Source organism: Hippopotamus amphibius, chromosome 9 (genome assembly GCF_030028045.1).
Source record: "Hippopotamus amphibius kiboko isolate mHipAmp2 chromosome 9, mHipAmp2.hap2, whole genome shotgun sequence".
In the NCBI taxonomy this organism is placed as follows: Eukaryota; Metazoa; Chordata; class Mammalia; order Artiodactyla; family Hippopotamidae; genus Hippopotamus; species Hippopotamus amphibius.
The window spans coordinates 12,105,855-12,120,079 of record NC_080194.1 but is presented as its reverse complement, the minus strand read 5'-3'; the positions used below and the strand labels follow the sequence as shown (position 1 = coordinate 12,120,079).

Genomic DNA, 14,225 nt, shown 5'->3' with positions numbered 1-14,225 from the left:
TACCAAAAACAGCATGGAAAGAGATGTAATTTAAAGTGTTCAAGACATTAAATGCACAACTGACTCCAAATTGTCCTTTAGTATGCTTTGTATTATAGGATCTAGAAGTTACCCCCATTTATGGAATGTTAAGCTGACACCCAAGACAATCAAAGCCTCCCATAGTCAATGTCCTACAATTTTCTGGTTGTACCAAAAAAATAAACAACCAGCAAATGATTTCACCTCTTAAAAAAAAGCATTTACACTTAAAAAATGGGATGAAGTGGGATTCCCTCCTTCTTAAAACTGTTTCTAAAGCTACTAAAAAACTTGCATTTACGAAATAGTTGATAAAAATATTCCTGTGGATTGTACAAGAAGGGAGACAGGGACCACTGATAAGACCAGGTGTGTGATATTAATCAGACTTGGCTTCTTTCTCTCCTGCTTCATCAGAGGCTGGGTGTTCCTCGTTTTTAGTTTCTCCATTTTCTGCAGGTAAATCATCTTCAGTCTCTTGATTAGCCACTTCAGCCTGTTTTCCCTTTGCTCCCCTTTTGTCTTTTGTTTGCACTTTTTTTTGCATGAAGATTTATCCTTTCCTGCTGACTTTTTGGGCTTCATTTCCACTTTTGCAGGAGCAGGTTTAGCTCACAACCTTGCAGATCTCCTCTTGGGCTTCTCACTCCCCACCCCCTCTGCAGAGCTGACCTTCCTCTTGGGCACCATGACTGCAGCGGGTGCTGGGCTGCCTCCTCCCGCTCAAGTTTCTGTTTTTTTCATTTGCTTTCATACGATCAGATCAGTTGCTTTGGGGGAAGTTTTTGAGACTCTTTTAAGTAATTGAGGTGTTTTAAAGAGTTTTCCTAGTATGATCTTGGCATTGGTTAGAATAAGTAATATTGCCAGAGAACTCGAGAAGGTTATTTAAAAAAAAACCCCCTGGTTGCCTAAGAACTTGTTTCCAAATACTACTGCTAAAATAAGCAGAGACAGAAGTGGACTCATGGCAAATATAGGCTCCCTCTTAATGATATCACAAAGGCCTGCTTTCTTCTGTCCTGTTATAATTGTTATCTGAACAACTTACATGGGTATATCAAACAGGAAAACGGTCACCCCTCTTTATACTTATAATTTGGATCTGTCGTCTTTGGCAAGGAGCAGTTACAGGAAACAGTTGACCCATTGGCTTGTAATTGCCCATAGGAGCTGCATAATGTCACTTAGAGCAGAGCTAAATGATTGTATCTGGGACAGCCAGCATGGTTGTGGCTTTGCAGTTAGAATAATCTGAACTCAAATCTTCCCTCTTCTTGAGAACTGTGACTTGGCATGTTATTAAAAGTTCTCTGAGCTCCAGGTCTGTCACAGTAAAATTGAGTGATAGCCCAGCTGTCAGTGGTCCTAGAAAGATTGGATTGCTTATTGATCTGTTCAGCAGAGGGCTCAGAGGTTGCATGCCATCTACATAGATTCATCAGTCTGGATTAATCTGACCTGAGATGATTCTTTTCTAAACCCAGGGGATTCAGTTAAAAACAGGAAGGATTGCAATTTTATTGCAAATTTACTGTATTGGCTGGGTGATCTGCAGATGGTGATTTCTGTTTTCTAACCCTGAAGATCTAATAGTAAGAAGAGTTTAAACCTTGCCACTGGCTAGAGAGAGTTGGGATTTCTGTGGTAGAAACAGACCAGCCTTCAAGTTGACTTTCGCTAAGGAAATATTTCCATGGTGCCTGACTTGTTGGGGATCTTTCAGAATAAGATACTGGTGGGAACGCTATTAAAGAGCAGGATGGAATGATAATAGGAACACTTGCGAAAGTGACAACTTCTTTGGGTCTTAATGGCTTGTTTACAAAGTCAGAAGACGAATTTTGGTTGCGCGTAGTCAGAGAACTGCTTTAGAGTGGCTGTACTGAAGTTCTTTTCAGATCTGTAAACTGTGATTCTGTGATTTCTTTAAAGAAAAAAAAGAAGAAAGTTGGGGTGGAGGGATACTAGCTCGGCACAATCTCAGTAATTGATCTGAGCTATTATAAAACAGGGAATTTAAAAAATTACTTCATGCAGAGAAAAAGTGGTAGAAGTCCTTTAATTTCATTTATCATTTGCTTATTTTTTAAATATATTTTGATTTTCTTCTCTGATCTGAAAATAGGATGAGTATAAAAATTCAAATAATAGTCACTCTGGAAAACAGCTTTGAAATTCCTCAAAAATTAAACATAGAATTACCATATGACCCAACAACTCCATTTTAAGATATGTACTCAAAGAAATCCACTGAATTGGATGCTTTGAAATGGTTAAAATGATAAATTTTATGTTATGTATATTTTATAGCAAAAATTGTTTTGGCTTGTCTAAAGACAGTCATGTAGCATTCTCTATATGAGTGTAAAATTGAAAATAAACTATGTCAATAATTAAAAAAATTCAAATAATATAGAATACATAAAGGGAAAGAAAGACTAATTTTAAATATAAAATGTGTAGACGGTTTCCCTGGACATTGAAAAGAATCAGGATAACCAAGTAGAATTTCTCAATGATAAATTCATACTTATATCAGATTTGAACAGTGGGATTACTGTTACAAGGAAAATCCAGTCTTTGGGTAGTGTTACTCATAATCCTTCAATGAATTATTGATTAAAGTTCGATAACTTTGCCAATAAGTTTCAGTTTGAGCTTCTTTCTTTCATTCCGTAGACTGACCAGGGCATCAAAAACCTTTCTGTTGAAGATGCAGCAAGACTCGCCCATGAAGATCCTGACTATGGCCTCCGGGATCTTTTTAACGCCATTGCCACAGGCAACTACCCCTCCTGGACTTTTTACATCCAGGTCATGACATTTAATGAGGCAGAAACTTTTCCATTTAATCCATTTGATCTTACCAAGGTGAGTCAGTTAACAACTAAATTGTTTTCCTTTTTAAGTGTCTTCCCACCTAATTTAAAAAATTTGTAGTCAAGCATTCACAAGTTGTGTACAAAGCACAGTGATACCATTTAAGAGTTTCCTAGCCTGTGAATGAGGGCTCCCCAGCATTTCCCTTCCAGTTCCTGTTTGATGGGTTTACTGAGTTCATCTGGGTGGCGTGATATAATGTTATTAGCAGGGAACAAATTTTGATGAGCTGATGTACTTTTGCCCAGGGAAAGTGTCAATATTTACTGTTCACTGTTGTGAGAGATTGAACCAATGCGCTCACCTTAAGTTCCCGTCATTTTATTGGATTCAAAATTGTTGTTTTCTCTTATTATCATTGGCCTCATTATATTTGAAAGCTGATATTTTTATGGCTACTTCAATTTCCGTCTGTTGGTTGTCTGGTAATTGTGAATGTGACATTATTTTTAGGTTTGGCCTCACAACGAGTACCCTCTAATCCCAGTTGGTAAACTGGTCTTAAACCGGAATCCAGTTAATTACTTCGCCGAGGTTGAACAGTTGGCTTTTGATCCAAGCAACATGCCACCCGGCATTGAGCCCAGCCCTGACAAAATGCTTCAGGTAAACCTGGCGGATCGAGAGGTTCTGAGGAAGCAGTACGTGTACACACGCAAGCATACACACACACACACACGCATACACACACGCATGCACACACACACACAGAGTGTAATTTGGGATGATCTTTATATGAAGAATTAACTAGAACACCACTAAACTTTGGTCTGGGTCTTTAGGTCCTGTGAGACTGAAACATCTTTAAATGAGCATTACAGTATAAAACAAATTTCATAGTAGGTCCCTTAGCATAGTAAGACTTTTGACGTTTAGGCTTTTAATTTAAAAAAAGTTATAGTAGAAATTCCTTATGTGTTTGTGGAGTAAAATATTCTTTCTCAGTCCATAACCAATGGGATGGGGGAATGTTACTTATTGATTATAACACTTGGTCAGTATAACTTTATTCATTTCCTCTTCCATGGTGATGCTTGAATTTTGCCACATGTAGAAAGAGACCCAGAGATGATTTTTACAAACTCAATTTATGTTTCCATTGATTAAAGGCAGTGGGTTAATTTAACCATTTGTTTTCGTAATGTTCCTAGGCATTCAGTATTTTTTCACTGCTCGCCAGTATGCTTTTTCAAGAGTTCAAAGAGTGAAAAATTTTTATTTGGATCAGAAATTAATAGGAAGATAACTGGCTTAATAATTATTGAGTAAATCAGTCTTTCGTGTTCTTGGCCTATGACCATAAGACAAAGATTAAAGTTTATACCCTAGATCGGACCACAGTGACTGACAGCTATTTCTTATGTAAGTGTCTGATACTAGTTCAGGTGTCAGTCACCATAGAGGCAAGCTAAGAGTCCTTTGTTTTTTAAATAATAACTTATTTTGCTTTGACATTGGGAACTTTTGAACCTTTTATAGAAACTAAGTTTATATTAGTTTTTAGTTTAATTTAACTACTGTGAATTGAATGCCCATCTACTGATAGGTTGTCCTGTCTGCTGTTAACAGGAGGCCGTACAGTAGGGCAGGACTGTTGTACTACTTATTTAGCTATCCAGTGACCAGTGAAGAATTGTGCAAGATTTTTTGAGTAGATAAGTAATAGAATCTGCTTGGGACCTTAGGAAGAGTCTTTCCGCAGAAGTGTGTAGGGTGATGTTGTTGGAGGAGGGATTGGAAGTGAAGAGCCAGTTCGGAGGACTTGGAAGTTACTCTGATGAGAACTGATGCACGTCCAGGTGGTGGTAGTTGTACAGTAACGGACAGTGTTCTCAGTTGCCTTTCAACAAGGTCACACTATTAAATTTTAAAACTTTGGGATGCAAAGTGTAAGCCAGACCTTGGTGAAAAGGACCAGTAGTTTAACAGGAGTCACAGAGACTGTCCCCTGAGTACCTGACGATGCAGGTGCAGCCTTTCTGCACTCCCACACTCTGCAGTTTATCGGGAGTGGAGGAATCGGCCTGCCTGCTTGAGTGGGAGAGCTTTGCTCTGCTTTCTCACCCCAGCCCAGCAAGGAGCTCAGGCACAGGGCCTTGGGTAAGGCCTCCATTCAAGTTGGGGTCAGGATATGGCCTTGCTGTGCCCATTTCCCAGCCTTAACTTTGAAGGTCTCCACCTGCAGGTGGGGTGGGGATGCCTTATAAACATAAGGTGACACCAAACCAGAATTATATGTTGAGGCAATATCCAGGAGCTGCTTATGGATCTACTGTATCTTCTGTCCAGTTGGTAAAGTTAGAGCGCAACTTAGTCTCTTTTGGGCAAAAGGAGGCATCCAGCTTCCAAACTATAGGTAGTTTTGGTCCTGGCTGCATGGCTAGTCATCAAATATTACCTTAGGGACCATTTGAAATGATTATGTGTGGTAGAGTCACTCAGCCAGGAGCAAATTATTCACAGAACATTGAGACTGCATTAAGCATGTTGGCCTGAGTGATTTGGTAGAAAATAATCACATCAGTTGCCCTATTCCACTTGATTTGTATTTTGACCTATGGAATTAGGAATGTAAGAGTACTCTTTCAGATTCAGGGCTGATAATAAAGTCAATGAAAGAAAACTGCTTGCAGAATAGAGCTTCAAATAATGAGAATATTTAAATAATTGGATACTAAGATTGATGCAGAGTTAATCATAAAGCTTTTTGTTTCAACAGTAACTGAAAGAAATTACAAAACCTTCCGCCTTGGTAAATATGTGATTTAATTTAATCTTTGATTCAGGACCTTGTGGCAATGTAGGGCCATCGTTTTGCACTGTGGCTTTCTTTGCGTAGTACTTTATGTTTAGAAAGCCTCAGAGCTCAAAGTGTATCTGACATAAACCAGAATGCAACATGGGAGGTGCTTTTTTTAGAATAATTTCCTGTACAGTTGGCTTTGTAAAAATCTTCTCTTTGTTAAGGGCAAGTGGTTGACCCTTCCCCTGGAGTGAGAGAGTTGGGAGGAGTGGAATTAGTTCTTGATTCCAGTTAGTTGGATTCTAGCAAATCATTTTACACTGTCATGTGCCCTTGGGAATAGGAAATAATACACGCCTGGACACTAACTTGTTATTTGAGGAAAAAAGGAGTTATGATCTAGAACAGTTGTGAAATTCTGTGGCTGTGTGGCCCCATGCCGTGGAAGATCAGGGACCGTTCAGTTAGGGAAAAGTCTTTCCAGGAGAGAGAAGAGACTTTGCTCTTTGCTGGGAGACAAGCAGGGCTTCATGGTGCTGTGTGCTTGAAACTTTACAGTGACGTTCACGCGCCACTCCTCCTTCGTCTGTTACTGCACACCATCATGTCTGTTTCATTTATAACTGCAGGGCCGCCTTTTTGCCTATCCTGACACTCACCGCCACCGCCTGGGGCCCAACTATCTTCAGATACCTGTGAACTGTCCCTACCGTGCTCGAGTGTCCAACTACCAGCGCGATGGCCCCATGTGCGTGCAGGACAATCAGGGTAGGCCTGAGACCTTGGCTTTACCCCGTGGGTGCAGAGGGCACTGCTGGGCAGGGCGTGGGATGTTCTGCCAGCTCAGGGGTTTTCAGGCTGCCCCGGGGACCTCCTGCTGTATGACTTCTCCTGCCAACCAGGTGTTTTTTGCCCAGCAATGAAGGTTTAAACTGCCTGAGGACTTTCCATACTTTCATCTACTTTGTATATTTTGTTAAGAGTTCCCACCTCAGATTTCACTTGCTGCCCATCTGACAGTGACAGGCAGGGAGAAAGCTCTTTCGCACTGGCTGTTGTAGGGTATCATCCAATTTAGGCTGCAGGTTTTCAGGACTCTTCACAAAGTGGACAGTTCTTGAAATCACTCTCAAGTCACCAGAACTTAGCCTTTTGGAAATGTGAAAGCCAAGAGTTCATGTCTTTTGCTTCTCCTTGCATTTTGCTGGGGCTGTGGAGGAGCAAGTCTAGCTGGAACGTGGGGGGTGAGGGAGGTTAGAATAGGGGAGATAGAGTAAATCAAGGGGTTCTCCCCCATCTTATTTTTGATTCATGTAAACTGGTGAGATGACGCCCCACTGCATTTTGGTTTTTTGGAGCTCAGTTACCAAAGTTACGATTTTTTTCTTTTAACTATTCTTTTTGGTGCCATGTTGCAACAGCCTCTATTTCTGATTACTTATTCTAATTAGAAAATGCGTGATTAATTTTTTTCCCTTTTAATATTCCATAGTTTAATGTAGATCTTAGTTTTCTTTTTTTATTTTCCTGTTTAGGATACATGATCCCTTCAGAAATTTTACTGATGATTTATATTTATAGCCACAGATGTCCATATTCAAACAAAGTTTTTTTCTATGATAAAACTAATACATGCATCCTAAAGGAAATTTGGAAGATATAAGGGAAAGAAGAGAAGGGAGAAGAAAAACCCATTTACAGTCACCACATCCAAAGGCCAGAACTGTGGCATTTGGCTGTATTTCTTGCCCATATTTTCTGTGAATATTTGTTATACATTTAAGATTAGTTCGTGTATATGATTTTGTGCCTTGCATTTTGTTACCTTTCTCATTAAGCCTCTTCCAAGTGTTTAGCAAGTTTACATGCTTGCTAACTGCTTGTATTGGGTGGTTGCAGTATTTCTGCTCTCCAAGGTTTACAGGGGTATGGGGTGTGCTGTCACCCAGAGTAATTGGTACTTCTGTGCCTGTCTTCTGTGTGTTTATTTTAAAGTGGTTTTTTTTTTCCATTTATATTCCTTGGTCCTTTTGTTATTGAGACTGGCTGTATCCGAGTGGTTCATGTATATTTTGGAACTTCATGAATAAGTAATTGCTCTGTGTTTGCCATTCTTGTTTACTATTATAGTGACATACATATGAAAAAACTACTTTGACACACCTGTTTGTTTGTTTGTTGACACACCCTTTGCCTGATTTTGAAAGTAGGACATTTGGGCTGTGCCCTTGTAGTTTGATGAAAGAGCTTAATTGTTCCCAGTGGTCAGTGACTTGAAGATAACTCCAACTTTGAGTAAAAGTCAGAGCTTATTTGGACATGAAATTTAAAAATTACTCAATCGGCACATTTCAAAGAGCTGATCTTAGTGCAGAAAACCACCGTGATGGCTGTTATTGGAGCAGTTTGCTCTTCACATGGACGTGGCCGACCTAGAATGAATTTCTTAGGCTGATCCCTGGGCTCCGTGGTAGTACGGTGCCCCCTCTTCCTACGTGCATTTGGCTCCTCCATCAATGAGATGTACAGGCATCTCCTGCTTATCCACCCAGGATAATCTGTTCTGGCGGTGAGCTGGGTAAAATCCTAACCCCAGATGGGTTTGTGCAAACCACTTACTATGCTTCCAGGCCATCCTTTCTGTTTAGGCGGCACGCACTCAAGTACTGCAAGCGTCTGCTCACATCGGCCGAAGCAGAGTATAGTTGGGAAAGTAAACATGTCAAAAGGGAAAAAGAGCCTCATAACTTATTCCAGGTCTTAATAAATGTTTTGATTGCATTTGTCATTATTTTTCCTAAGTCCAGACAAATGACTGCTGGCATACTAGAAATATCAAATTTTAGAAAAATATTTTGAAAATGTATCTATAGAGAAAAGTAAAAGTGAAGCCAGAATTGAATAAAATCATGGTCAATAAAGGAACGATACCCTGAGAATCTTAAACAGCTTTAAGAAATAGTGAAGTGGAGTCCTGTGATGGGAACGTAGTATGTGCTGGAATGGAGATGACAAAAATCCCAGATCCCGGATCCACCACTGACCACCACATCACCTTGCAGCGGTCAGTGAGCATCTCAGGGCTCAGTCCACATGTCTGAAGATTGAAGGAGCAGAGCCAGAACTTTGAGTTGCTCCCAAGAATTCTGTGATTCTGTGTTTGAACTGAGCCCAAGCCCAAATGAAACCCTCCAATTTGAAATGTATTTTTCAGTCTCATCTTCTATGGAGGCCAAACCAAATTTATACAAATATATTTGTACTGGTAGGCATCCGAAGATGGCAGAGATGAGACGGTCCAAAGTGTTCAAAGGGAATTTGAGATCTCTTCATTAAGACGCAGAGTGAGACAGCCATGTGAGCACTTGGCAGTATTCGCGAAGAATTCGAGTACTGCCTGTAGCTAAATATGGGGTGTTAAAAATAATATGCGCATGGCATGTGTGTGTGTATGTGTGTATAAATATAATTGTCACTTGAATTTATTTCTTATTTTGTTGGCTGTTTGTAGACTTGCTTCATTTTTCGTCTCCCCAAATGAGTCTGTGTGGTTTTCCTTTAAAGGAGGAGCTCCAAATTACTACCCCAACAGCTTTGGGGCACCGGAGCAGCAGCCTTCTGCCCTGGAACATAGGACCCACTGTTCTGGGGACGTGCAGCGCTTCAACAGCGCCAGCGATGATAACGTCACTCAGGTAACGGCTCCTGTGTCTGCTGTGCGAGGCACGTGGCCATTCTCCTTGTCAACGTCTGCATGTATTCCCCCTTTTAAAGTGTCTGATATGTCTTCATATGTTCAGGGACAGCATTTCTATTCATACGTCGGTCCCTGTATTATTAGATGGAGTTGAAGAGTTGTGTTACTGTGCTCTTTTAGTACAAAGTATGGAGACTCATTTCAGTTCCTCCAGACTTTACTGATGGGATATAAGTGGGAGCCACTGGGGAAGCAGTGATCTCATGGAAATCTGAGAAATGGGCAAGTAAAGCTGAGGTAGAGCCAAATCTAAGAATCTGAGGAGGACAGTCGAGATTTAAGGGACTAGAACTGGATTCAGAAAAGCTCTAGGGGTCCCAGTAGCAAAGCTGTGGGTGTTTCCAGTGCAGGGCGCACCGTTCACGTGACTCTACTACTCTCTGTCTGTCTGCTGCTGCTTTCCAACACCAATTGCTTGTTCTTACCAAGTCCTTCCCTATTTTTTTTCCTCTTTGCCTGATAGCTTGTGTTTTAACATGGCTGTGGCTTTGCTATGACCATGGCCTAACTCTTCTCTATGGCCTCTTTCTCCATGTATTACTTTTTTTTTTTTTTTTAAACCGTTTTTTGCTCCTTCTCACAATACTTCTATGTCAGATTCTGGAGAGAGGAAATTAGGTTGAACGGACGGATCTTTTCACTGTGGGTTGCATCGTTGGCCTTTGGCCAGACTCTAGTTAACTTCGCTGGGTCAAGTGCTCACCCTCTTTCCCGTCACCCATGGCTGCCCGGGGGTTGTTGTCTTAGTAGATGCGATGGAAGAGGCCTTGTGACTCTGAAGAGGAGCCCCTCATTAATGTGCCCAGAGCAACTTACACCACACACAGGAAAAGGATAAAGTTAAAAAGTATAGCTGTCTTAGATCTCTGCTTGGGTAGTTGCGGTTAAACAGTATTTAAATTAGAATGGGACCTGTTCTACTTCTCAACTTGTGAATGTGGGTTTCAAGTAAAATGTACTTAAATACACGAATTAATTCACTGTGAAGATACCTTTATTTGAAAGGCACGTATGTGTGTACATTTATATAAAAAAGAAATTACTTTATCTTTAAATATCTCCAGAAAGCCTTTTATAGTAAGTGACTTATTCTTGGTAGTGTAGGTTACCAAGTATATTACAGTACCATTCCTGCCTCTCAGTGAATTTTGCCTACATGAAGTCTATTCCAATGTCACACTAGCTAGTACAGCCTCTGTAAAAATTAATTTAGATAATGAAACTGTGGCTTGCACATTAAAATTTACTATATGATCATTCTTATTTTGAGAGATTTTCTTATCACTATATAGAACTCAAGTTTTTAAGCAGTTGTGATACTGCTTATAGCTTCATAGCATAATCCTGTAATTTAAGAGTCACATGGAATATAAATAAGAAGATCCAGATTCATACTCTTAAAAATGATTCACTTGGACTTAAGCTTATGACAGACTAGCTTGTATCGGACCTATCCTCTCATGGAGAACATTGGAAAGCTAGATAAAATACAAAAAGCATCTGTTTAGAGGCTTTGGAGAGCTATAAAAGCACAAGAATTTGAGGGGCCAAGATTTTGGACAGAAAAGAAGTGCAGAGATATGAGCTTGATGTTTCTTCTTCTTTTCTCATGAGGCATTTATTGCTTTGTAAGTATTGGCCAAATGCTGAGCAGAGTTTACAGAGTTTTCATGGGTCTGGAGGGATACAAATTGGAGTTCAGGGCCTACTAAGGAAGAGGGCCTCTAGTTAACATCCTAGGCACTCAGTTGAATCCCTGAAGGGCCATCCTAGAAATAAGGGCAAACCTGAAATCAACTTGCCTTTACAAAAAACTGAGACTGAGTTTTATACCAGTTCAGTCTCAGACTGGATGAAGGTGATCTCCATCTATCCTATCTGCCAGAAGCAAGCATAAGCCTTTGGAGGAAAATAGAACCTCAAATTATCCTGTACTTTTCCATGTGCAAATGCCCAGCATTCAGTAATAAATTATCAGGCATACCCAAAGCATAAGACTTTATAACTGAAAATCAAGAGGGGGGAAAAAACTGAGAATAGAAACAAAGCTACCAGAGGTCCAGATAGTGGAATTGTTATATATAGGTTTTAAAATAACTGCAAATAATATGTTCAGGAAACTAGAAAATAGATGACAACATGGAGAATTTAATAAGAGAACTTTAATCTATTAAAAAAAAAAAGAACGGAGGGCTTCCCTGATGGTGCCGTGGTTAAGAATTCACCTGCCAATGCAGGGGACACGGGTTCGAACCCTGGTCTGGGAAGATCCCACATGCTGAAGAGCAACTAAGCCTGTGCGCTACAACTACTAAGCCTGTGCTCTAGAGCCCACGAGCCACAACTGTTGAGCCCACGTGCCACAACGACGGAAGCCCGTGCCCCTAGAGCCTGTGCTCCGCAACAAGAGAAGCCACTGCAATGAGAAGCCTGCGCACTGCAACAGAGTAGCCTCCACTCACCGCAACTAGAGAAAGCCTGCACGCAGTAATGAAGATCCAACACAGCCAATAAATAAATAAATAAATTTTAAAAAAAGAATTGAATGACATATACAACTGGAAAATACAACAACTAAAATAAAGCATTTAGTAAATGAGTTTAAAAGGATAATAAACATGGCTGAAGAGAGGATTACTGAGTTGGCAGATAGAGCAGTAGTTATTATCAAGACTAGCTCATGAAGAGAGAAAAAAAGAACTCTTCATTATGAGAAACCATTTAGAATTGAGAAGGCAAGCCACAGAGTATGAGAATTATATTTGTAATTCCTCTAACAGACAACTCATGTACAGTACATGTAAAGAACTCCTACAGAGCAATAAGAAAAACACAAATGAATAGTAAAATGGGCAAAAGACATGAAAAGACTTCGCAAAAGAGGATATCCAAATGACTGAAAAACATACAGAAAGGTAGTTTATCTCACTCGTCATCAGAGATATGCAAAATAAAACTAAAAAGAGATACCACCACATATATACCCGAATGACTAAACAAAAGACTGTGTACCAAGTATTGTGAGAAGGAGAAACAACTCTAAGTCTCATATGAGTGTAGATTGGCTCAGGTGTTTTGGATAACTTTGTCACCGTCCATTAAAGCTAAACATGTACGTCTTTTGACCTAGTACGTTTACTCTTTTTTTTTTTTTAAGAACTTTTATTGAGATACAATTAGACAATAAACTGCATGTATTTAGAGTGTACAGTTTGGTATTTTTTTCTTATTAGTAATGTATATATGGCAATCCCAATCTCCCAATTCATTCCTCCCCAACCCTCCCCACTTTCCCCACTTGGTGTCCATATGTTTGTTCTCTACATCTGTGTCTCTGTTTCTGCCTTGCAAACTGGTTGATTTGTACCATTTTTCTATATTCTGCATATATGTGTTAGTATACGATATTTATTTTTCTCTTTCTGACTCACTTCACTCTGTATGACAGTCTCTAGGTCCATCCATGTTTCTACAAATGTCCCAGTTTCATTCCTTTTTACAGCTGAGTAATATTCCATTGTATATATGTACCATATCTTCTTTATCCATTCATCTGTTGATGGACATTTAGGTTGCTTCCATGTCCTGGCTATTGTAAATAGTGCTGCAATGAACATTGGAGTGCATGTGTCTTTTTGAATTATGGTGTTCTCTGGGTATATGCCCAGGAGTGGGATTGCTGGGTCATATGGTAACTCTGTTTTTAGTTTTGCAAGGAACCTCCCTACTGTTCTCCATAGTGGCTATATCAATTTACATTCCCACTAACAGTGCAAGAGAGTTCCCTTTTCTCCACACCCTCTCCAGCATTTAATGTAAGTAGATTTTCTGATGATGCCGAATCTAACCCGTGTGAGGTGATACCTCATTGTAGTTGTGATTTGCATTTCTCTAATAATTAGTGATGTTGAGCAGCTTTTCATGTGCCTCTTGGCCATCTGTATGTCTTCTTTGGAGAAGTGCCTATTTAGTTCTTCTGCCCATTTTTTGATTGGGTTGTTTTTTTTATGTTGAGCTGGATGAACTGTTTATATACTTTGGAGATTAATCCTTTGTTGATTCGTTTTGCAAATATTTTCTCCCATTCTGAGGGTTGTCTTTTCGTCTTGCTTATAGTTTCCTTTGCTGTGCAGAAGCTTTGAAGTTTCATTAGGTCCCACTTATTTATTTTTGTTTTTATTTCCATTACTCTAGGAGAGTATGTTTACTCTTAGGTAGATTCCCAATAGGAATGTGTCCATGTGAACAGAAGACATGTACGGCACTGTTCATTCATGTTACCCAAATGTTCGTCAGTGAAAGCGTGGATAACTAACCTGTAGTATGTTCCCACATTATACAGCAATGAAAGTTAATGAAGTAGTATATCAAGCAGTAACATCGATGAATCTTACAAACATGATATTGAGCAAAAGAACAAGCATGTAGACTGTATGATTCCAATTGTGTACATTTCAAAAAGAAGTAAAAAACATTTATTATGTTAAAAGTAAAAAAAAAAAATTGGAGAAAGGGGATAATGACTGGGAGGAAGGGTATGGTTGGGGGATTGCTGAGGTGTGAGTGATCTTCTGTCTTGATCTGGGTGGTTGTGACACGTTCGTGTCCACTGAAAAATCGTTGAACTTTACGCTTACGTTTGGTACCCTTTACCTTTTTACACTTGAAAAGAAACATCGTTCTCTCACTTCATATAGAATAGTAAAAATGTCACTTTTCCTTTAAGAGGAATTTGGTCCCGCTCTTAAAGGTCTGTGGTTAAAGTGTTGGAGTGGGTAAAGCAGCTCAGAATCCTTCTCTGGTTAATAAAAGGGAACAGCT

At 39.7% G+C, this 14,225-nt stretch overlaps 1 protein-coding gene and 1 pseudogene across 1 annotated transcript in view; one reads left to right on the top strand and one right to left on the bottom strand.

Moving 5' to 3' along the window:
• CAT (catalase) overlaps positions 1-14,225 on the top strand; it is a 39,564-nt gene that overhangs the window by 19,204 nt on the left and 6,135 nt on the right. The window contains exons 7-10 of the mRNA XM_057750094.1: positions 2,704-2,895; positions 3,358-3,510; positions 6,277-6,415; positions 9,212-9,342. Of these exons, the coding sequence (XP_057606077.1) occupies positions 2,704-2,895; positions 3,358-3,510; positions 6,277-6,415; positions 9,212-9,342 (615 nt within the window). The remainder of the gene's footprint in view (positions 1-2,703; positions 2,896-3,357; positions 3,511-6,276; positions 6,416-9,211; positions 9,343-14,225) is intronic.
• Positions 401-711, bottom strand: LOC130860130 (non-histone chromosomal protein HMG-14-like; annotated as a pseudogene).